This window comes from Vidua macroura, chromosome 24, assembly GCF_024509145.1.
Source record: "Vidua macroura isolate BioBank_ID:100142 chromosome 24, ASM2450914v1, whole genome shotgun sequence".
NCBI classification, from domain to species: domain Eukaryota; kingdom Metazoa; phylum Chordata; class Aves; order Passeriformes; family Viduidae; genus Vidua; species Vidua macroura.
Genome location: NC_071594.1, coordinates 3,693,723 through 3,718,521, shown reverse-complemented (window position 1 = coordinate 3,718,521; position 24,799 = coordinate 3,693,723). Strand labels below are relative to the sequence as shown.

The window sequence follows — 24,799 nt, the reverse complement described above, 5'->3', positions numbered from 1 at the left end:
TTAAATATAATTATATTTAATTTAGAATATAATAATATAATGTAATATTATTATATAATATAATATATTTATTATATAAAATATAATGTTTATAATCTAGATATTTATAATCATCTATAAATATTTATAGTTGATTTTAAATATTTAGAAATAATATTTAAATATTTAGAAATAATATAATATAATATAATATAATATAATATAATATAATATAATATAATAATCTTAAGTATGCACTGTGTTGCTCATAGAAATAGTAGTGTAATGAATATAATATCTATGTATCACTTACAGAAATAATAGTGTCATGAGTGTATTTTATTATAGACCTGAGCAAAACATAAGATGAAAAAAAAGGCTTTTGTGCAACTAAAAACAGTGTGAGGCATCCACTGACCGACCTGTCCAAGTGACAACCCTGACACAAAGCAGAGCACCAGAGGACAATTAGAGAATACCATGGGAAATTTCAAGAAGAAACACAGAATCCTTTTCAGAGGATGTGAAACAGCAGGATGGAGACACAGGAAGAAATAAAATGTATTGGCCTGACAGCCAGGATGACACGCGGTGTGAAGAAGTCGAACAAAGGAGTTCCCAAAACATCAGGAAGTTCACGAGAATGTTTGAATAGTGCACGACACACGTGAATATGCACGTGATGTTATAAAGTTAACTCTGTTTGTAGGTACCTGTGCGTCCTTTGGCTCAGGAGCACCCCAGCGCTGGATTGTGGGAAATGGATTTGTAGAAAAATGTTTGAAACTTGTTCCTAGTTCCATTTCTCTCTCAATGTCTGTCTTATTCCATGGCATTTCTAAGTCAGCATTTCTGATCTCAGTGTTTGCATATAGATGCACACTATGTGAGCCTTGGTTTGGAGAATTTCCTACAAATCCATTCCCTACATTTCCCCCTCTCTCTTGAATGGGAAAAAAAAAAAAAAAAAAAAAAAAAAAAAAAAAAAAAAAAAAAAAAAAAAAAAACACAACTTCTCTGATGGTTTAGAATACTAAAAATAGAGTAAAAGTTTTTAAAACACCTCTCAGTTGTCCCATCTCTGGGTCAGAAAAAGACATAATCCAGCACTGGATTTTTGTCTCTTATCCCATATTAAACTTTACAAAACTTCTTTCTCCTTTATCCCGTTTTTCACAGGTGCAAACTCACTCCCTTTCCTCCGGGCAGGTCTGTGCTCAGCTGAGCACAATCATTCCTGAGGATTGCATCCAGGAGCTGCAATCATTCCTGGCTCCTGCCCAAACCAGCCAGAGCAGTCCAGAGCTGCAGCTCTCTCGATTTCTCAGGGTTCTGATGGTCAGGGTGACCCCAAGATCGTAAAGAGTCTTTGAGTTTGTGAGAGTCCTCGTTCCCTTAGCCTGCCACAGCCAAAGGAGGAGTCTGGAATGTGTCTGATTGCTTTTTCAAGGTTGTTTATTTCTCCTTATCTATAACATTCCTTCTCTGACCTGCCCAGCTCTGCCACCATAGCGTTCTGCCCTGAGCCTCGGGCAGCTCCCACCTTATGTACTCAAAGCTACGTGGTGTATGTTTACAATTTATTACCAATTCCCATCATCTGTGTTAGACAGCGAATCTCTACCTTGAACCGACAGAAAAGTGTCACCATCACAGCAAGACACGGAGGACAAGAAGAAGGAGAAGAAGGCCAGGACACGCCCAAATCCCTCCATCTTGACCCCCTGAATTATGTTCTAAAAACCACAAATTTCTACTTTTCCACCCTGTGTTAATTCAAATATCACACTACTCAAACCCTTGTGGCTTGTAATTCCTCGTATAAAATTGACAGCTTTTTCCACAGGCTACAATCGAAGCCACAGATGTTTTTGACTTCATGCCAGGGGCTCAGGACAGCCAGAGGGATGTCCTGGACTCTGACACAGCTGAGCTGGGCACAGCCCCAGACCTGCAAGCCCCAGCTCTGAGCAGTCAGGACACTGCTCCAGCAGCAACATCCACACCAAAAATTGGATTCACCAGCGCTGGGGAGCAGCTCAGGGCACACCCACCAAGCTGCAGCTGCAGGTGAGGGGACAGGGCAGAATTGCAGGTGTGCAGCTTTTTCACTGCATGCAAAAGGTCCAGAGACCTCCCAACCCTTGTGTTTCGTGCCCAGCTGTTGATAAAAGTGACAAATCATTTTTTGCAGCCTCAGCTGGGCTCACCTGGGCTCCTGCAGCCCAAATTTCACCCGATTTCAACACTGCAGGTGTTGTCAGGAAAGCCTTGTGCCAGGTGTGGATCCGTAGCTGATGATGTGCAAGAAAGAAACGCAAATTGAAAGAATGATTTTTCTAATTTAATAGAAATAAGCAACCAAAATGGGTTCCAAACAATGCTTTAAACTGAGCTAATACAACTTCTACAGCACATTCCAGAGCACTTAACAAGAAATATTTACAGGCAGCTAAAGTATTAAATAACCAGGGAAAGAAAATTTTGATTTTAATTACACACCAGCAAAAAAACCACAGGAACAGAACAATTCGAAACAATAACGTTTTTTTAAAAAAAAGTTAAATAGGATGATTCAGATAATACAATATCACAGAAACAGCACTTGGGTTTTTTTTAAGAACCATATTAAAAGATGAGGCAAGTTTATTATGTGCAAAATGAGCCAGCTCCAGTACTGGAAGCAGGAATAATTGAAGAATCGAAGAATGCCATGATTTAACCCTTCCAGGAGAATGTTTACATGTAAAACAAGCTTTGCACTGCACAAATCTGTATAGGATTATTTACATGTGTCCTGGTGTTCTGAGCCTAAAAAACCCCCACTGCAGGTGAGCACAGATGTGCCAGGGGAGCTCACTCCAGACTGAATCCTGCCAAAGTCCAGCTCACAAAATATTCCAGTACCTCTCTTTGTAGAAACCCCATAAATTCTAAAGACAGCAGCCTCGAGCTGTGATTTCACTCAACAGAAAAGGTCCAAGCTGCATTTCATACATCTCAGAGTCCACTTCTAATAAAGATTCCCAAATTAACTGCAATTTTGGAAAGCTGTTTCAATCCTGATGCATCAGGAAGCACAGAAAAAAGGATCCCCAGAAGCCAAGTGGAAGTAGATGGAAGAGTTACTGCACACACACTTTGAGAAGACAAAATAAATCACCATACCCAAAGATACAATCCATACGTGCCATCTGTGTAAACTGTGGCATTTACATTTTTATTTTAAAAAAGTACCTCCGTTATTTGCTCAAACAGCTACTCCTTAAAAAAATATGGAACTTTCCCCAATTTTTTAAAATAAAATGCCACACTCTATATTGTCAGGAACTGCTGCAGTTTGTTTTTAAAAGCTAGGCTTGTGATTTGCATACAAACTTCCCTATAAAATCGTTTTCCTAAGGAAAGGACTCCTGTCATGCTGACAGGCAAATGACAAAGCAGTTTTATTGCTTTTTTTCTGAGGAAGAGAGTGAGAAAAACAAGGAAAAGCCAGCTGGGAAAAGCCAATTCCCAGTACACCACAGACACAGATTCAAAATACTGCTGCAATAACCTAAACTTTTCCAGGTCAGCCAAAACCAGGTGATAAAACAGAAATTTGGGCTCATTTTAGGGACTTTTCCAGTAGCTCAAAATGTTTGATCCAGCATAAAGAGTGTCACAGTGAAGTGTCACAGTGACATCCCACACAGAGGAACAACCTCTCCACACTTCACTGAGCATTTCTGTTTGCAGAAGTTGGGCAAATCCCCTTTTTTTTGGATAGTAGCTCTGCCTTACTCTGCTCGAGGCCCCTTAATTCCAGGGCACAGCTAAATAAAAGCCCCGAGCCCATTTAGCTGTTGAATTTCCTCTCATCACCAGGAATTCCATGGCAGGACAGCTCACACTGGGCACTTTGCACTCTCAGTTCAAACTGCCTTTTCCTTCTTTGGATTAACTTAAAACTTCAAGGGCAACAATAATTCCCAGCCAAAATGGAGACACAAATTTTTGGGAGTATTTTAAATGAGAGCAGAGTTGCACCAAGTGCCAGATTCCTCCTGCCACCCCTGTGGGGTCACAATTTCATAGGATTTCCTGATGTAAACTCTGATTCCCCAGGTAAAGCCACTCACACATTGCACACCCAGCAGCTGGCACGGAGAAGATGCCCAGAAAATTAATGTGTCTCATTAATAGAAACCCTCTAATGAGTTACAGTGAGGCACAAAAAATTGTTTCCACTGAGCAAACCCTTCCCAGTTCTGTGATGAACACCCAGACTACAGGATCAGGGAAGGGATTGGCAGAGTTTATCTGCCCTTTCAAATAATTTCAAACAGAACTTTGCTGCTTTCAAAACAATCACTGAATTGCTGCTTTGGGAGTTCAAAAATGAAGGGGAAGAAGAATAAGAGAATGTTTTGTTTCATTGTATCAAAGAAACACTTGAGATTTCTTGTACACATTGAAAATTCCACATAATCCTGCTGAGCACTGGGGGATGGATGGGAGGAGCAGCTCTGGAGGGTCTCTGGGGTCTGAGCAAGGGAAGAGCTCAGGCTCAGCAAGGTCCAGCTCAGCTGCACTCCTGGTGTGCAGAAGATGCTGAGCATGAGCTGGCCAAGTTCTCCACCTGGAGTGAAGTGCTGGAGAGGCCACCTCAAAGGCAAGGCTGTCCCAAACCACTGGGAACTGCTCTGGGGTCTGGGTGGGGAGCAGAGAGTCCTGGTCCTGCAGCAGCCAGGGGGACACAAACCTCCCTGGAGGGTTTGGGGTGAGTCCTTCCCACTGGGCTCCACCTGGGATCCCCTGTGCTCCACATGGGATCCCCCTGAGCTGCATCTGAGATCCCCCTGTGCTCTGCTGGGATTCCCTGGGCTCCATCTGGGATCCCCTGGGATCCCCTGTGCTCTGCTGGGATCCCCTGGACTCCACCTGGGATCCTCTGAGCTCCATCTGGGATCCCCTGGGCTCCACCTGGCACCCCCCGTGCCCATCCCGTGCTCTGGCTCATCCCCAGGGTCTCTGCAGGATCCAATCCCCAGCTGCTGCCCAGGGTAGAGCTCAAAAGGTGAGGCCTGAAGGTACCAGAAGTGCCACAAAAACAGGAGGCCCGAGTGAAGAGAGCTCACAGAATCTTATTTTCATGATAATTTTAATAATATTCCTTTTGCAAAATGAAGCCGAGAAACTAGAAATGCATAAATAGGCAATACACAGAGCCATGAAATGATCCCTTGTCACTACCAGTGTCCTATTCACACATCAGCTTTTCCACAGGCAAAGTTGTTGCTCTTTGTCAATTTAATATGTTGAAGTGGAATTCCTTTTCCTTTCACATACAAACTGGTAAAAAATAAACTTAAAACAGCACTGTTAATGTCTAAGAAATTTCAAAAAAAACCAACCAGTTTGAGTTTGAAGTGTACCATTTGAGTAAAGAAGTGAGCTGGAAGTTAAAAACATCTTCAGTCCCCTCATTTATTGCAAGAGGGAGAATCCCAAGGTACACAGAACTGGTTCTTATAAAAGAAACCAAATCTGCAGTGATTTGCATAAAAACTGCTGAGAGCATTTCTCAATTTGATATTATGCTAAAATATTTCTCTTTACCATGATGGTAAAGCGTGAACAATGTCACAGGAATTGCTGTGCTGAGCACACCAAACCCCCAGGGATCTCCCACAGAATTGCTGGATCCACACAAACGATGGCAAATTCAAGTCTGCCATCTCGAGCTCCTTGGTTACATGAATTCTTCAACTTCCTTTAACAAGATCAATATGAAGGCCAGAAATTGTGTTTATTTCTAGTACTGACTTGTGTCAGTAAAGAAAACAACTGCTGGAGCTGTAACTCCTTGTGATTCCATGATTTCTAATCAGGAATGCTGGGATGGAGGCAGTGCAAGGGAAGGCACTGCAGAGGTGCCCCAGGGGTCACTGAGGGAATTGGGAAATTGTTCTGTTCTCACTCTTGGACCAGAAACCACTCAAGGCCAAACCCTGTGCAAGTGCTTTGTTCAGTGGATGGACAGGCAACCCAAACTCAGACTGATTCCAATCTTCCTGCACATTTCCCTCACAAGCTGCTTCTGAAGAATGTTCTGAGAAGTACTCTAAGAAAAATAAGACAGAACCTCAAAATGAATGCAATGTTAGAAATAGCATATATTACAAATCTTTTCTTGATAGGAACAATCAATAAGAATACATATTAGCTTAAAAACAGTTCAGCAAATGTTGCTGACCTGCAAGAAATCTCAATTCACTATTTACAAATAAGACAAAGTGAATACAGGAAATTTTACACATTTGGTAGTTAATAGGTTATTGTTTGCCGAGTGGTCTATTAGAAACTGATATTTAGGAAGACTGGAAAAACGCCCCAACCAGTTATTACCTCTTCAGTCTATATTTTAAGTACAGAAAAGTAGAGAATGAATACTGGAGAGAACATTCTGCCTCATCAGGGGGTCAGGGACAGATGACAACGCTGAGACTTCTGCCATGGATGCCATTAAAATGTTCTGGGTACAGGAGTTTAATAAATACACCTTGTCCTACTGAAAGGGATTGGAGCCACCAGCTTAGCCTTTCATCTGCCTCACATTCCTGCACTCGCCCATTCAGAACAGTTTAATGATTTTTCTTTCTTCTTCCTTTTGCTCTACATAAAATGGAGTAAAGAAAGCAAAATGTCAACAGCTGGATGGACACAGATCAGTTATTCACAGTCCTGCTTCAATGGGATGATCAAAGCAACGACCAACACACACTCGAGTGGACACAGAGGGGATTTCAGGAGCTCTGCTCACAGTTTACACTGCAGTGTAATGCAAGACACAGTCACTGAGTGGGTCCAGTCCTGCAGGTCATGTCACTACAGTCTCATCTGTACACGGAACATCTCCTATCAAATCTGCTTCTCTTCAACATTCCTCCACCTCTGTCTGTGAGACCAGGATGAGTGTGTCCCCTCCATCAGGAAAAGAAATAATATAGCAAGTAATCAAGGAAAAAAAAAAAATACAAACCACCAAAAATTTACAATACAGGTTTTTTCCCCTTTTGATGCGAATGTTTTTCTGTACAAGTGTTTTTTGTTATCTAATACTGTTTAAAAAGCTATCAGCTTCTGCAAGATGGCCACTGTAGGCATGATAATATTCCAGGAACACTTAAATAACAGTTTTTACAATAAATTTTAGGTCCATATCATTAGATTACTTTATATGCACTGGTCTCTCATCTGATTTTAGGCGTTTTCTACGTGGTTGTATAAAATCTTCATCGGAGTCCTCAGTTATTTCACCATCATCCTCTTCCTGCTCAAATTCAGGCAAAGGCTGGAAGGTCCTGTCTGAGTAGATCTCTGTAAGTTTATCTTCAAAGTACAATGCAACTGCCTTCCCTGCCTGTGCTACTTCTGAATCAGCCTGTGGATGAAAGAAGACAGGAATATTCACCTGTTGGAAATGCACATCCCTTCACCAAGTGTGCATGGTCTGAAACGCTTACCTTCAAATTAATCTCTTGTGTTTCTGCATAAACTTGAACAACTTTCATCATCTAAAAAGGATACCAGAGTCAAAAAAAATGAAATTATAATCCTTTCTAAAGTTACGAGATCGCACAGGATTGGATGACTAAAGTCAGCCATAACAACAACACAGTTTGTTATGGTTTGTAAGCTTTAGTTCCCAAACTTAGGTATAAAACAGTCTTAGGTGGTAAATAAACCTTCAACAGAACACACAACTTTGGTACAAGTGGCTCCCAGCCATTTTCTACTCATCACTGCTTTCCTCACAGTAAACTGGAGTTGCCTGGACACGATTGTGGGAAAGTCTCCTTCGGAGGGAAGAGCTCCAGGAGATTTCCTGGGGATTACCCCACCTGCATTCTGCTTTGGAAAAGCATTTGGCTTAGAGGCACTCGACATGGTGCTGCTGTGAGAGGTCAGAGTGACTCAACTTTTGCCATGAGCCAGGCAAGCTGAAACACATTTTTTTTTTTTCTTTTTAAAAAAAGTCAGAAAAAAAATCACCACATCCCTCAGTCCTTCCTCCCTCGTTGTACTCTGGTCTCTAAGAGCTGCAGCATGTTTTCCTCTAGAGTGGATGCTTCATTAATTCCCCTGATTGAGAAGTTCACATAATTAAAATTACCTCATGAACCTCCCCTAATGCAGGGACATAAAGGAGTCAGGGCTGTCAAAGTCCCAAGTGCTTGTGGGCACTTCCAGCATCACATCATTGATCCTGAATTTTCCTAGGGAGGTTTTAATTGCAGCTTTGTGCACTTCCTTCAGTTTCCTTCTGCATGGGGCCAGAAATGCAGCCCAAACTCTGCAAGTCCAGGTTACATTTTGCAGAGAAGTAAGAAATATTGGCTGCTTTCTGCATTTTAAGGTCAGAAAAAAGCCATTCCCTGTGATGGCTTTTGTCATCCTTGCTTTAAAGCACCTCAAAGATCAGAAACCCCCTTAACTCCTACTCAGTTTCAGCACAATATCACCTTTTTTTTTTTTAATATTCAGATTATTTTTTGCATTGCTCCACTAGCAGTAACATTCAGGTAGTTTATCTCCCCAAGTCACATTTCAGGTGTAAGGGATATTTCATTATCAGATGGCATCATTACAAAATGAGTAAGAAATATGACTCCATACCCAAGTTATCCACTGAAAACTGATTTTTTGAGAGCCCAGCCACCAAGGAGTTCAAGCAGGAAGGTTAATAAGAGCCACAGTAGCCACAAAGCTTTGGTGGATTCATTTGTGTGAGGTACTAAAAGCAGAATAACTTCAGAAAGGCAGATTTCTCCTCAGTAGAGGAAGTTTCTCAACGGATTCCACCATGTTCCATGAGTGCAAAATAATTACCTGGGCAGCTTGAGACCTTTGCAAGGACTCTTTGGTTGTCTTTATGGCACTTCCTAAGCACTTCTACAATCAATCTGATGCACAGTAACCAGGTCACCCTGCTCCTCACTCACAAATACCACTGAATACATTTTAGAGGCTCCCTCTGCTCTCCCAGCTGAACTAAAAAATGAGAAGTTATTCTGCAATTGCCTTGAGTTTTGTTTGGTTTTTAAGTGTCTGATTCAGCATCTGCCCCAAAAGCAGAAGTTACAACTGGGAGCAGAGCTTTTCATGGGAGAAGCTGCACAACCAGGTTGAAATAAATCTTCATTTAAAAGGACAAATGGTGTTCAGATTGGAAGTTAACATACTTCATTAAACCTTTCACAGTTCTTGAAGATCAACCGGACATCAGCCACGAAGTCCTCGGGGGTCTGGTAGTGTTGGGAATGCTTCTTCTGCAGTTTCTTCTTCACCGTGGATAAATCCATTGGTTTCTTTATGATTTTGTAGTAGTTTGGTATCTGTAAAAAACCAAGAGTGATTTATCACTGAATGGCTACAGAGTTCACAGCTGAATTTCTGCACTGAAGGTGTCAATCCCTTATCTCATCTCATTTCAGGCTTGTTCAGCAAAGCAGAACAACTTCCTTTCCTCAAACTGTTTAAAAAGTTCTTTATAGGAGTATGGAGTGACAGGACAAGGGGGACTGGTTTTAAATTGAAAGGGGGTAGATTTAGATTGGATACTGGGGAGAAATCCTTCCCTGGGAGGGTGGGCAGGCCCTGGCACAGGGTGCCCAGAGCAGCTGTGGCTGCCCCTGGATCCCTGGCAGTGCCCAAGGCCAGGCTGGATGGGGCTGGGAGCAGCCTGGGACAGTGGAAGGTGTCCCTGCCATGGCAGGGGTGGGACTGGATGAGCTTTGAGGTCCTTTCCAACCCAAACCACTCTGAGATTCTTCCTAACCTTCCGTGTCTCTCACAGCACAGCAGAGCTTTTCATTACACTTACTTCTTTAACAGCTGAAAACACAAGAGTCAAAGCAGTTTATTCCCTCCTCTCATTCAAAAGTTTGTCCAAAATGCAACAAAAAGCCCTCCTAAAGCATTTTGAGTTTCATGGGTAGCCTGAGACATCTTGTTCCAATTCAATAACTGCTAATGGGAAGTATTTTTAAATATCTGGTTTTGAGACTGGGAGTGAAGCATCTGCCTGGAGCAGCTCCAGAATCAGCTGCTCACCCTGTCAGACCCATGAAATGCTGGATGACTGCCAGAACTTGTAGACTGATCCTGGTGAAAGCAGTCAGTTCCTTCCCAAATTCAGCTCCAGACCCTCAGGGCTGTTCCACCAAACAGAAATCCCCAGCTGTTTTTTCAGGAGACTCACCGAGGCTGGGACTGGCTCTTGGAACTCAATGCTCAGCTCGTGGCAGTACAGGTAAAGCAGGAGGCGTTCACATTTCTTATAAAGAAATAAACAGGGTCAGATTAATAGTCTTAATTTATCCCTAGCCCACAAATTCATACCTCCCTACTTTAAATAGGCTTGTACTTTAACAGCTTAGTACTAGAAAATTTAAATGCAACCCCCTCAACTTCATTAAAAAAGGTAAAGTTCTCAGGAGGGCAGAGTTGAGCAGAAGCCCTCTTTGTTTTTTCCCTCCTAACCAAAAGCCTAGGGCTGAAGTCAAGCATGGTCAGACATGCTAATATACTGCAAATTTAAAAATAAAATACCAACTACAACCACTTTTACTGCTTTTGTGCAATCACAATCACATGTAAGAGGAAAGGACTGAGCTGCAGACTCTTCTCTTCCCCACAAGACAAAATTGAACAATCTGAAAGCAGAGCCAGAGTGTTTCTATAAATTCCTTGTTGAAATCTTTTTCCTTGCTTTGCTTGTAATTCCTTTAGAGGAATTTGATTTGGTAATACTCTTAACACTACACAGAGGCTGATTGATAAAGCTAAAAATAATTCTGATTGTCAAGGTAATTAAAATTCCCCAAGAATGCACCTGGATCCCAGCACCTCTCACAGAATGCACTTCAACACACCAAGCTCACAAAAATATTTTATGAAGGTGACACCTTCATTGCAAAGGACTTTTAATCAAGTGTGTGTAAAACGATGCATTTAAATGCAGAATTTGTGTTCATGCTGAGTTTTAGCTCCTCAGTGATTACAGTCCCAAGGCACTGGGGCACTCCCACAGTCACCAACACCTGGAGATGTGGCCACAGCAGGAAAAACCTCATTAATCATTTTGGGTTGTTTGCAAAGCCATAACTACATTTCATTTGCTTCAGCTAAAGCAAAACCAGTCAGTGGGGGGCAGCTGATGTGAGACAGCAGATTTCTGGGAAGCAGATTCCTGCAGGTTTGACACCCACCCTTTGGTCCATGGGACTCAGGCCTTGTGCTGTCTTGCCCTTCTTGCTGTGCTGGGAATTGTCACAATCATATTCCACTTCAGGTTTGCTCAGGTCTCTGCAGAATGTACATATCCACTCTCCACTAAAGAGAAAAACACAATTATTCCAGACATCCAGGGATAAATTCTCATCAGGGATGACTACAAATAGTTTTTACTCACTGTTACAGATTCACATTCTACTGCAGTAAAGACTTGGATACCCAAAGCTAAAGAATGACCCTTAATGCTCACAATAATTCTGCCAGTCAAGGCCATTTTTCCTGCCCTCATATGATGCTTTAATACTTTATAAAAGTATAAACTTTATAGTACACCCTTGCCTTAAAATGAACTTTACACAACAGAATCACATTGTCAGATTCTACAGAAACAGATAAACAAAACTGGATTCTGTTATCAAATAAACACTGATCAGCTACACACCAACAACTCAGGCAAGGCCTTGGAAATGTCATATTTCTGTAGGATAGAAACCACCCCAAACAAGCTGATTTTGGAGGAAACACCACTCTGGGCTCCGTGCACTATCTCAGCCCACGCCGCGACGCTGCAGCCGCTACCTGGGGAAGCTGAGGAGCGTGGGGACGTGGCAGGTGAGGTGGAACACCTTGGGGCACTTCTCACAGCACAGCAGGTCCCCCCCGTTCTGGCACACAGCACACCAGTCCTCGTTGGGGTCGTCATCCTTGTTGTTGCCCTCTCCTGCCACTCGGGCCGAGCGGTGCATGAGGCTCCGCACGGGCGATTTCCCGTTCACCAGGCTGTGCCCAGGCTGCTTGCAGCTCTCACTCAGATCTGCTGGCTCTGTCTTCACGTGGTTTTCCAGGCTTCCCAAAGCTTCCAGTTCACTCTCCAGGTGTAAGTTAGTGGACAGTGGTGGTGTCAAGCTGCTCTCGGGGCTGCTGAGCTGGAATGAAAGCAGCACGTGGAAAATCAGAGTTGATTTTGCAGCTGCATCTTTCTGCCTCTGGTGGAACTCAAAAGCCTCCCACCATTCAAAGGTACCATGCTCATATCCCAAAAACCATGGGAAATCATTAGGCAGAGCTGAGTTGCACACAGTACTGAAAACTGCTTTTTCACATGTCCTTTCTTTGAAGTTCACTCTCATTTCTTCTGATATATAACAAGAGAAATGCTACAACAAGCCAAACACACTAAGTCATTAAAAGCTGTTAATGACAACTTCATTGTCATTAGGAAAAATCCTCAACTCCACCACCCTGCTCCCTGTACACAATCCTGTTCAATCAAGCCTAGCTGGGAAACACTGAAAAATATTCATTTGTTAATTATTTGATTTTTACTTTGGTCTAAGAACTTCTGACTGACTGGAGGTTTTCTGAATGCAATTGTTACCCATGTGGGAATGTCCACTATCAATGGGTGACTCACAGCTTTTATTAATTGGGGATTAAAAGCAGCAAATACACTCTATAACACTTAATTTCAATCATTAAAGATAAAATTTACATTACAGGCCACTCTGTGCCTGGCAGAGCATTACCAGGGAGAAAATACCTCATAGAATGAAGCTTTAGAGTAAAAATGCCTTTTTTTTTTTTTCTTCCTTCCTAAATTCTTAAACATGCTGCCAGGATAACACTGAGCATAAACTAACTTTACCATGCAAGCACTCCTTCTGCCGTCCTCTGTTTTCTCCTGCTTTACTGTTCCTGAGAAACTGCAGATCTCTTCCTCTGTGCCTGGCTCTTGCTTTACTTTCACTTGGTCAGCCTTGAAGCCAATGCCAGTTTTGTCAGCAGTCCTGCCCGAGGAGCCACAGCTGCAAAGACATCAGCACATCACAAGATAAATAAGAGAATAAATCAACAGGGCAAAGAAATTCAGGTAACTGTTTCCCAAAAAAAGGCAGAGGATCAGCACATTTACAATGGCTCCAGTTTACAAGACACAGGAGAATCACAGTGGAGGAAAAAAAATTAAAAATATAAATCTTCATGTAAGCATTCTTCCATTCCTCGGTCACAGTTACGACAAAGCACAGTTTGCCAATTCTTTTTTGAAATTATTCATGTCTGATTTTTTTAACCTGACTGTGTTAATGTGACACTCACCTTCCTCTGCTGCCTGTGCTGGAGGTGCTGGGAGGCCTCACAGGGGTGTGGGAGTTGGATAAACCTGCAAAGAAGCAGCACAGAAGGTGATTTGGTACAAGTTTACATTCACTGACTAGTGCTGAGAAAGCCCAGAAATGCTGCAGGAATATCCAATTTACTAAGTCACCTAAGCCAGCTGTTCTCTCAGTCTTTTGATCACAACAAATCTAGCACATCACATTAAATAAAATGACAACACACAGTTCTTAATAGTCCCAATAATTATTTCACCTAATCCAAGCAGTGCTAAAGCCTTCAGACCATTACATCCTCAAATTTTATGCACTGAGAGAGCCAATAAAGTCAAAAAAGCAGCCTCTGCATGGTTTGCATGCAGGTTTGGAGAAACCCAGGAAGCCCCACTGCTGCAGCCATTCATTTACAGGATTTTACAAGTCTTGTAGAGAAAAGCAAGAGAAACATCAAGTCCCAGAATGGTTTGGGTTAGAAGAGACCTTAAAGCCCATCCAGTCCCACTCCCTGCCACAGGCAGAGGAACTTTCCACTGTCCCAGGTGTCTCCCAGCCCCACCAGCCTGGCCCTGGGCACTGCCAGGGATCCAGGGGCAGCCACAGCTGCTCTGGGCACCTGTGCCAGGGCCTGCCCACCCTCACAGGGAAGGATTTCTTCCCATTGACTGAAATAATCTTCTTACTTATAAAAATAGACATTTTCAATGTTTAAATAACTCGGTGTTAGGTACTGGTGACTTAATTTGTTCACGTGCATAAGAAAAACTCTACCATTAATTAGTTATACTCAGAATGACCCTGACAGTGCCTCTATATGGATATATATAAATATATACACACATATATATATATATATCTGGAATACTGCATCCATGTGCTGGCAGTTTGTTGCTATAAAGACATCTCTAAAGGAGGGGAAAATTTAAATTTCCAGAATAATCTATTTCTGAGCAAAACAAATTTTAAATAAAACACCACTTCCCTTCTGGCAGGAAATGCTAGGCAATTTTTTTCAACTTAAATACCAGAAAATACCCATCACTTTCTGAAAGCTCTAGAAAAACACATCAGATTTACCTGATGACCCTGGAGACAGAGCTGAAGGTCCTGGGGAGGGATTCATGGTGCTTGTAGGCTGTGGGGGGAGGTGGCTGCCTGTGATGTATCTACTTAGCAGATTATCTAAACTACTGGAACCAGCATCTTCCAGCTAAGGAGGAAGAACAAAAATCTGAATCAGAGAGGTCTCATTCACACCTTTAAACCGTGATCACTGTCTTTACTGCAATTGTTCCCTCTCCCTTCAAGGATTCAGGACAGCAGCAAATATTTTCATCAGTTTCATGCAGAAATCAGGCTTTCAAATCAGAAACTTCAAGTGACCTTTTTTAAAAGCTCCTAAATTTGAGGTTTTTTTCCAGTATGATCCTGGGCTGTGCTTACACAAGCTCACTGCAAACTTTGTGGCTGCCAGCTGCTCAGTGTGTCAGTCACACACATGGTGTTGTGTTAGTTGTGAACTACCAGATTTCTGAGGCTGCAGAAGTTATTCCATAATTAAGATATTAAGGGAGGTCATAATCTTGTCTTTCCTTAACATGATGGGAAATCTCCCACTCACTTTTCAAATAGATTTTAGTACTTGTTAAACCCAAGGAAACAGGGACCCTGTTGCTCTAACTGCTTAAATGTGTTAAGTGTGCAAAATGCAATAATATGTTTGAAACACGGGGGTTTTAATGACTGTGCCAGCAGCTTGAAGGACTAACACTTCTATCCACTAAATCCAACTAAAATCCCTAACAGCTATTACATGAACTGGTACAAAAAGAAGAGTATCTCAGCAGAATCCTGCATTTTCAGTGCACCTGGAAGTTGCATGGTAATGCTCTGTTCAAAGCCTCAGCACTGCAGACTGCTCACACTGAGATGGGATTCCTCCTTCTCCTCCATTCTCACAATAAAAATGACCTGCAGCCTCCTGAGAACACTGAACACACCAGCCCTGAACATTAAAGAGTTGCAAAGTTGCAGCTGGTGTTCCAGCAGACCATCTTGGATGAAATTTATTTTGTTTCCTGTATGGTGACCAAATCTCCTGGGTTTTACATGGGCATTTCACTGCAAAGGTCCTGTTCTCAGGATGAAGCCATCATCCTCCTCCCCTCCCAAACACTCCTGCAGAAAACACATTCCTTTTACTTTCTTTGCCTCCACATGTACATTCCATTTTGCTTTTCACCTCTCCAAATGAGCTTCAAAATCTACCTCAGCTTGTGTCCCCTCTCTGTGGGACAGTGGGACATGTCCCCTCTGTGCTTCCTTCTAGGAACATCGAAGAGAAACTCCAGGCAGCTTTAACCCTGAATAAATCACCATTCAGGGCACTCAAAATACATCACCATTAATTACTCTGATATCTTCCACATGATGGTCTTGTGGAAGAAAGGAAGTGAACACAGTACTTGGGATTAATTAAAGTGTTAATTTTACTACAGGACACGTTAAATACTGATTAATCTAAAGGTTAGCAGGTGGAGCAGGTCCTTCTAAGGTTTGTGCTATAGACATAACATATTTCTTGGCATTGGCTTCTCCTTCCTCATAGGTGGCAACCTTCTGGGGCAGGTCAGGAAGGGTAACCCAAACATTCCATAGGGTGACACCCCAGGTCTGACCAGGGTTGGGTTCTAACTCTTACCAAGGCTAGAGGGAGCCATTTGATCCATGACATCTGGGTTTCAATCACCAGCTTAACTAGAGTTCTTTGAAGAGTTTGATTCATGCTCTCCACATGACCAGAACTCTGTGGATGCCATGGAGTGTGTAATTCCCATTTTACTCCCAGGGCTTGAACAACTTTTTGCAATATTTTAGAGGTGAAATGAGTTTAAATTCCACAACTTTAAATGCTAATTAAACCATTCCATGGCCAAGTCCTGGTACCCAACCACAAAAGCAGAGAGAAGGGAGCAGCACTGCAGGACTACATTAAATATTGATTAATCTAAAGGTTACCAGGTGGAGCAGGTCAGCCCTACATGGATAAACCAGCTGCACACCTAAGAGAAGGGCTGAAGATTTTAATTCCACAACTTTAAATACTAATTACACCATTCCATGGCCAAATCCTGGTACCTAACCACAAAAGCAGAGCAGCACTGCAGGACTAGAGGACAAATTAAATATTGATTAATCTAAAGGTTAGCAGGTGGAGCAGGTCACAGATAAACCAGCTGCACACCTAAGAGAAGGGCTGAAGATCTTAATTCCACAACTTTAAATACTAATTACACCATTCCCTGGCCAAGTCCTGGTACCCAGCCACAAAAGCAGAGAGAAGGGAGCAGCACTGACCTGGATGGGGGGGATGTCCGGCAGGGAGGGCAGGTTCTCCGGGTTGGTGACGGACGGGATGAGCTCGATGGCCGACACGGACGGGCTGGTGGGGCCACGGTTGGCGCTGGCCATGGTGGCCGTGGTGGGGCTGGTGGGGTTGATGGTGGTGTTGTGCACGGAGACCACCGGGAAGGGCCCGGCGTGGCCGGGGTTGGAGTGCTGGGGAGACACAGACACGGCGCTGGGTCGCGGGGCCACCGCGGCTCCCGCTGCGGCGCTGCCCTGCGAGGGACCTCAACCCAAGCGGGGCACAACTCACAGCACAGCTAGCACAGCACCTGCCAGCACTGAGGGCAGAGCAACTGCTACTCTTCTTCACTTGGAAAGGAAAAAATACTTCACGTGGCTCGATTTTAAACAGACAGCACTTCTTCCACCAAGTTATTTCGTATATAGTGGTGTTTTCTTAAAGCAACTACTTCCTCCAAAGATAGCTTTAGAGTGTACATCTCTGATTTTTTTTAACTGTTTCAAATAATATAAAGTCACTTTTGATATTTCAGTCACATTAACATGCATTGTCAAGGATTTTTATTCTTAATGGCATGCAGAGCTCTGCATCAATGCTTCAGGTGTGAATTTAAAACCACTTCAGCAGCTGATTTAATCAAAACCCCTCAACTACATCACTTTGAACTTCACTACTCCTCACTATTCTCCAAGAAACCTCTGATTGTTCTTTTCAGCTGAATGCCACTGAAAAGTGCAAAAGGAAATGTTTTGCTTCCCAGAACTAAACTGCAACACAAACATTTCATTTCCACCCCTAAGGTTTGAATTTCCTTACGTTCAGCAAAACTGTCACAGCACAGTAATGCAACATGGAAAAGCATAATAAATGTGTGTAGCTGTGAGCTACAGGGGGACAGATAAACACATTTACAGCTGGAGGTACCATCTACTGGAATGAAAGGCTGGCACAATGGCACAAATGAAGCGTGTACACAGGATATACTTGTCTTTGAAGGTGAGGTTGCATCATGGAGTATTGAGGTCCATTGTGGCGTGGGATTCCTGGTATACGAGCAGCATTCTGAGCCATTCTCATCTGATGTGCTTGGAAAGCCCCACAGTTCATGTTACCCCTCTGCATGGTCTGCATGCTGATCAACCTGGGAGGCTGCAAGGGTTTGGGTTTTTTAAAATTTGTGCTTTTAACACAGAGAAAAGAAGCCCATCTCTTTCCACAGCAGTAGTAACATAACATCAAGCAAAGCCAAGAGCTGTCACATTAAAGTATCTCAAATCTCAGAAGATTTTAGTTTATAAATTGCTTTGTAAGTTTAGATCTGACAGGGCAATTTTAAATCTCAGTGTTATGGTGAAATAAAGTGAAAGAAGGTGAAATAAGAACACATAAGGGACTCACCTGCTGCTGCAGGACTTGGGGGCTGCTCTGCCTGGGCACGGATGCAGAGGATGGCTGGGCCATCCTCATCTGCTGCAGCTGCTGGTGTTTTTGGGCATACACTTGCTGCTGCATGTGCTGCAGTCGAAGCTGGGCCAGATTGATTTGTCCTGGAGCTTTGCTGACGTGGTTTGTTCCTGGAGGAGTCTGCCCAACCACTACATTGGGAGTGTAACTAGGGGTTGGTTTATTTTCAATGACCAGGTTACCTATAAAAACCCAAAGAAGCAATCAACAGTTAGATCTCATCATCCTCCAAAGGCTGACACATGTGGAATATTCAGATGTTTCTAATGCAGTTTTCTCAGAGCAATTTAAGTTTGAAAGGTTAAGATTTAAGCTCTTTATGTCTTCAATAACCATACACAATAAAACCAAAAAGAGAACTCAGCCTACAAGAACTAACTGCAAAATTAAAAATATGATCTGTGAGGGAAGAGTTAAAGAACTGGAGCTACACAACCTAAAAGCCACAGCAGACAGGAATGACTTCTCTGCATTCACAAGAAATGGACAAGATGAGAAATAAAACAGAAAACAAACACGTTGAGCATAAAGTTTCTATGTCTAAAGAAGCAAAGCCTGGGAAGAGATATCTGAGTGTCCCACCACTGAGTGACTTTGAACAGGTTCTACAAACACAACACAAAACTCTGCTACAAGCAAGTCCTGTCTTGCTCCAATGTCATGGACCATGTTGCCTCTCCAGGTAACTCCTGTCCTATTTTTATATGTAAAGGCAAAGTGTTGATTTTTGACTGTGAATGTGTACTCAGGGGAACCTGCACGTCCCTTTTTACTAAGGTTGGAGGTTTCCTTTCTGCTTCCTGTCTGCCCCACAGAATAAATACTCTTGACTGAAGACAAGAACACCCAAACCTGGATGGTGGACTCAGAGCAAGGAGTGAGTACACACAAAAGCTGCTATTTTTATCAGATTTTCCATGAAATTTTTATCCAACAGAGAAGTTCACAAGCAGGTGCTAACAGGTATCTCTGTCTCACTGCACTCTGCCCTCTTCTCTCATCCCAGACCTGTATTTTGCAAACTCTAAGTGATTATATTTAATATACTGGAAATGGCACAGGTCCAGTGTCCAATCCAGAGAAGCTGTGCATGCCACAGCCCTGGAAGTGTCCAAGACCAGGTTGGACAGGGCTTGGAACAACCTGGGACAGTGGAAAGTGTCCCTGCTATGGCAGGGGGTGGAATGAGATGACTTTTAAGGTCCTTTTCAACCCAAACCACTCTGTGATTAGGGCCATTCCTAGAACCAGTCCCAATACAATACCCATTGCATTGGGAATATCCATTGTATCCTGGAAAACAATATCCATTTAGAGAAATCTTTGCTAATAGAAAGAACAGAGCAGGTAAGGAGGATCAGCAGGGCTGGATGGGTTATGAGAGTTTCTGGTCAGGAGAGTTTTTGTCTCCTGCATTAAGAGATGCATTGCACTGCACTCACTCCTGTTGGATGAACACCCCCAATGCAACAGAGCTTTCCCAGCATCAGAGATGAAACAAGCAGAGTTTTCTCACCCAAATTGACAACATTCTTAGCCCAGAAGGTGGGGTCACAGTGGAAGCGGATGGCTCCGTTGGCAGCGGGGACGGGATCGCAGCGTGCCTTCAGGATGTGCCTCAGCTGGAACGTTATCTGAGAGAAAACAAAACACTCTGCTGCTGACAGAGACACAGAGAGACACAGACAAGGTGTGTGTCTACCCCGAGAGTTTAGGCCACCGAGCACCAACCAGGACTGGCAGCAGCAAGTTTGGTTCATAGCCTGGGAAATTCTCAATTTGTCAGGAAAATCTCACATTGTACAACTTTACTCTGAGGATTGCAGAGCAGCACTGTTACACCACGACATTACTGCAGTGACTCCAGTGAAACACTGAGGTGCCTTCACAGAGCTGACCCCATTCCTTCCACACTAACACTCCCTAAACCCTCATGGTAAAGAGTGAACTGTTGCACAGTTGCTTGGCTCTTTTATAAGATCTGAACTTGAAGGTACAGTGCCATGATGGACCCACATGGCAGAACTGGGTGTATCCTTTGGATTACCAACATTTGACCTCATTTGTGTCTTAATCTTACTCTGGATATATTTGTGTCCCCTGTCCCTCTGTGCTTGTGGCTCAGGACATGTTCCCAGAGTGGCAAAGTTGGTGGCAGAGTGATGGTTGATAGTAGCAGTGGCGAGCACACCCTGGGCCTACAGGTGAACAGCCTGCACGTGTAGAACTGGGGGTATTCATGTCAAAAAAGTGAATTACCCTTGTGGTTACCAACACTTGACTTTGTGTTTTACCTCACTCCAGGTATATTGGAATTTTTGCCCTCTCTGGACACAGGAATTGGGACAGAATTGCACAGCCAGGTCTGTGCAGCCCCATGAGGAGTGGCTGAGGGCACTTTGTTCTGCTGGAGAAGAAAGGCCTGAAGAATTCCTATCACAGAATGTTTTGTGACATTGCCTGAGCTCTCAGTTTCATTATTGCCTATGTGACTGTCTCTTCAAGTGTGTAACATTTCCATGCTTCACAACAGTGCTGTGTTTTGGGAGCCTCACTGGGGGCTGCAGCTTCTTCCTTGGAGCAGCAGAGGGACAGCTCTGATCTCTGTGAGCAGGGACAGGACCTGAGGGAAGGGCTGGAGCTGTGCCAGGGGGTTGTACCAGGGAAAGGTTCTTCCCCCAGAGGGCTCTGGGCAGTGCCCAGGCTGCCGAAGCTGCAGGAGCGTTTGGCCAGCGCTGCCAGGGATGCCCAGGGTGGGATTTTGGGGGGTCTGGCAGGGCCAGGAGCTGCACTGGATGATCCCTGAGGGTGAGTCCCTTGCAGCTCAGGACATCCCCAGCCCCAGGTGCCCCTCACCAGGCGCTTGCTGTAGAGCAGGGCAGTGCTGCTGCCGCTGGCGATGGCCCAATTAGTGAAGTTCATCACGTGCTTCACTTGTCGTGACAGACCAGTGATGTCGTTCTGCTGCTGGATCAGCTTCATCTGCCTCTCCTTTGTTACGTTCTGCAAAGAAACAGAGACTCTATCACAATGAAGTAACTGTAAATTGTAAAGTGATTTATTACGATGGGGCTTCAGATGTAGGAAGAAAATGCAAACTGCTGGCAGGTTTTGGATCAAAAGGGAAACGTCCCAAGGAAATTTTAATAAATGCTAGGTAAATAAGAAAAGCCAAAATTCATGTATTTTTGCATTATTTCTTTTACTAATGATCAAGTTACTCTATTCTTCCAGGAACATTCAATTTCCCTGCCAAATAATTGCTCCTTAACCACAAAAAAATCTATTGTGATTCATCTGATCTTAAATTTTTCATGGCAGGCTGGCCATATGCACTGAACCAACTTACTACAAGGGGTTTCCTCTACTCAGATAAAATAGATTTCCTCTATTCAGATAAAATTTTCACGGATTTTAATGGAAGTCACAATGCAATTATTCAGAACATGCCACCTGGAAAGGATGCTTGAACTCATGGCCTCTGAAGCTGTATAATACAATTTTAAATACAGCATTACACCTTCATGTAGAAATACAAGAGACTGCTCTGACTGTTCTTACGTGAACATTAAAAAGCTTTTTTGAGGAAATGATTAAATGATACACGCCTTAGCATTATGTTAAATACAGAAATATGGCAAGCAGAACATGAAAAGGAGATTTTCAGCCACTCCTTTACAATGAGCCCAATTTTGAATATGAGGCACAGACACAAAACTGAAGGAGCCACGGGCTCTGATGAGAGGACAAACAAGAGATTTAACTCCAGCACATCCCTCAGAGGCAGATTCAGTCTGCAACACCTGCAGTCACACCAAACAAACCATTTCAAATGCTTCCCCTCAACAGGGGACTGGAGACTCAACACCACCATTGCTTTTCATTTCAAGTGTACCTCAAGGTGCTGTAGGAGAGATTTTCCCTTTTTATTGATTTCATTGATGAGGGTGAATATAGCCACTTTGATTTCCTGCTCTACTCGTTTGTTGGTTTCATTTACTTCTTTTATCCTAAAAAAAAACCAAACAAAAAAAAAAAAGCAATGGATTGTCAGTCACTTTACACTTCACTGCCAAATACAAACTTACAACTTGTTTTACTTCAAATAATAGGAAATTCCTTGTAGTTTACACACTTTATAGAGAGAAATTTAGAGAAATAACCAGCCACAACCACATGTGTCTATGTACATTTATAAATTTATATCCAAATTGTGTCACTATGAAAAATTTTATCTGATGTTTTAAACTTTTAAGATAATTTATATTAACCAGAAATCAACCCTGAATTTCAAATTAATTCCTCCCTTGTAACAAAAAAGTTATTGCAGATCTGTAATTAATACACAATAAAGGGAAAAACATTTCACTAATGATGTGCCTGATATTAGTTTAGATTATTCTCTTGTGCTTTAATACTACTGGCTGTCAGACTTTTATACCCTCTTCATCACTGCCATTTTTCCTCAGTTTTAGTGCATATCCAGCTTCTTCAGATTCAAGCAAACCTTGAGCTCTGGCCACAGAATTTGAAATACAGCATTTCTTAATCTCATGGAAATGATGGATTAATCTGATCCTACACTGCCTTAATCTAACAAGATCACACTGCAGCAGAATTCTTTGCCATGAGCCAATGTGAAGGCTTGAATTGTCCTTTCTTGGAGAGTTTTTTTTTTGCTGCCAGGTCAAGGATCTGATGTCACTCAGCCACAGGACCAACACTCAGTGCTGATGATGAACACTGCTGGGGTCAGAGCCCTTTAAGGCACCTGGGACACACGTGGTTTTTCATGACAGCACAACCTGGTCTCCTACTCCCAAAATCACCCAACCAACCCTTCATTAAGTCCATGGCATCCACCCTTGGCTTTGGCACCCAACAATTATTCCAGCAGAGCTGTTCCTTCAACACTTCAATGCTCCACCATCACAGATGATTTTCTACCATCTGCCAACACTGACAACAAAATTGTAATACCTTTATTTTTCCCAAGCCCTGAAGTTTTTAGGTTGATGGATTTTGTGTCCTACACACCAGCAAAACAGTGGAATGAATTGTCACTTGGCTCAGCAGAAAATTGAGATCCTGACACACCTCAATCCCAGCTGCAGAAATTCACTGAATTCACTGAAGGCAGAAACTCTTGGGCAAAAAAACCCCCACCATTACAATGTGTTAATTCCATCACCCATTCCTGGCCTGGAATTCTTATGAGAGAATGTTTTGTGACATTTCTTAAGCTCTCAGTTTCATTATTGCCTCTGTGACTGTCTCTTCAAGTGTGTAACATTTCCATGCTTCACAACGGTGTTGTGTTTTGGGACCTTTCAAAGACTTCCATGGAAAATCAGCACATAAAAATACCAATTTTCATTGCTTCCCTCTTCACACATTTGCCTCTGTCATGCTCTATGTTCTTCCTCCCTTACAGTGCTTTTTTTTTTAATATAGATGGCACCACAAGAAGTTAAAAATTTGCATCAGAACTTCTCTTTCTCTCTGCTGCACATCCTCCTCCTGCCCTCGTACTTTCCACCCCCAGCTGATGTGTCATTTTGCAAATGACCTAAAAGCTGCAGAAGGCTCACAAAACCACTGAGAATCGGGGTGGAATTCCCTGAGCTGCAGCACAACCACGTCACCCCAGGGGGAGCAGAGCCAGCAGAGATCACGTGCTCCCTCTGCCTCTAGATTTGCTATTTAACGTGACGTTGAATTTCAGATAACCCTGGAAATCTCTTAAGTGAAGCCGCCTAAATAAAAACCCAATCAAAACCCCAACCACAATTTCCTATTCAAATTCACACTAAGTGTTTGTTACACAGTTATCAGAGGCCTTACTATGAAACATAAAAATATTTTAATATTTCAACCATTCTGTCACCTGGAGCTAACTTAGAAGAAATTACAGGATGGGTTTTCTTGTCTTTTTTATTCCTTTTTTTCTCCCCCATCCCCAAAGTGTAAGGAATGTGGCACACTTTTGGTTCTGTTCAAAGTTGTCACAAAAGACATAATCTTTAACATTTATTTATTGTAAGAGCTTCCAAGAGATGCAGAGTCTTGTAGGGGCAAATAAACATTATGAAAAGTAATTAAGATACAGAATTAACTCCAGTGTGTTATTCTAGTGCCACCATTCATCTTACTGTGACTCACTAAAAAGGCAATGTAATAGCTGAACGTTTTGGGGAACTCACCTATTTTGAACTTGGGCAGCTGCAAAATTTACATAATTCTTCTTCTCCAGAAGTTTGGCCAACAGGTTCTCAATTGCACCCTTCTGGTTCTGAAAAGCTTCTTCCAGGAACTGGTACCTTTTCAACAGGCAAGAGAAGACACTGATTACCAAGGGCCAGTGGGCTGGAACTCAGGGCTCCCAGTTCAGCTGCAAAGCCATGACATTTTGAAAAAATATGACTGAGAAAAAAAAAAAATCACTCAGAAAAAGCACTGAGGAAAAAAAAACACTGAGAAAAATCAGACTCTGAGTATCTGAGCAGTGCTACTGGTCAGGAGACTGAACCTCTGTGGGAAATTATCAATTCCAACCACACAGGGATGCACTGCCTCGTTTCCCAGGACAGCAGGC

General features: G+C 42.8%; 1 protein-coding gene across 2 annotated transcripts in view; it reads right to left on the bottom strand.

The window, feature by feature from the left end:
* Positions 1 to 2,439: 2,439 nt before the first annotated feature.
* Positions 2,440 to 24,799, bottom strand: part of TRIM33 (tripartite motif containing 33) — a 42,493-nt gene continuing 20,133 nt past the window's right edge. Inside the window, exons 5-21 of one of the 2 annotated variants that reach the window (XR_008440529.1) lie at positions 24,408 to 24,524; positions 22,100 to 22,214; positions 21,061 to 21,207; positions 19,721 to 19,838; positions 18,139 to 18,386; positions 17,725 to 17,889; positions 16,728 to 16,928; positions 14,448 to 14,580; positions 13,357 to 13,420; positions 12,905 to 13,064; positions 11,839 to 12,185; positions 11,235 to 11,358; positions 10,226 to 10,300; positions 9,207 to 9,359; positions 7,488 to 7,538; positions 6,370 to 7,405; positions 2,440 to 6,085 (exon numbers count right to left, since the gene is read on the bottom strand). Coding sequence is in view for 1 of the 2 variants with exons in the window: in XM_053998203.1 (XP_053854178.1) it covers positions 7,193 to 7,405; positions 7,488 to 7,538; positions 9,207 to 9,359; positions 10,226 to 10,300; positions 11,235 to 11,358; positions 11,839 to 12,185; positions 12,905 to 13,064; positions 13,357 to 13,420; positions 14,448 to 14,580; positions 16,728 to 16,928; positions 17,725 to 17,889; positions 18,139 to 18,386; positions 19,721 to 19,838; positions 21,061 to 21,207; positions 22,100 to 22,214; positions 24,408 to 24,524 (2,431 nt within the window). In the remaining variant the exon portion in view is untranslated. Of the gene's footprint in view, positions 7,406 to 7,487; positions 7,539 to 9,206; positions 9,360 to 10,225; positions 10,301 to 11,234; positions 11,359 to 11,838; positions 12,186 to 12,904; positions 13,065 to 13,356; positions 13,421 to 14,447; positions 14,581 to 16,727; positions 16,929 to 17,724; positions 17,890 to 18,138; positions 18,387 to 19,720; positions 19,839 to 21,060; positions 21,208 to 22,099; positions 22,215 to 24,407; positions 24,525 to 24,799 lie in introns of both variants that reach the window. The other variant, XM_053998203.1, reaches the window with a different exon arrangement.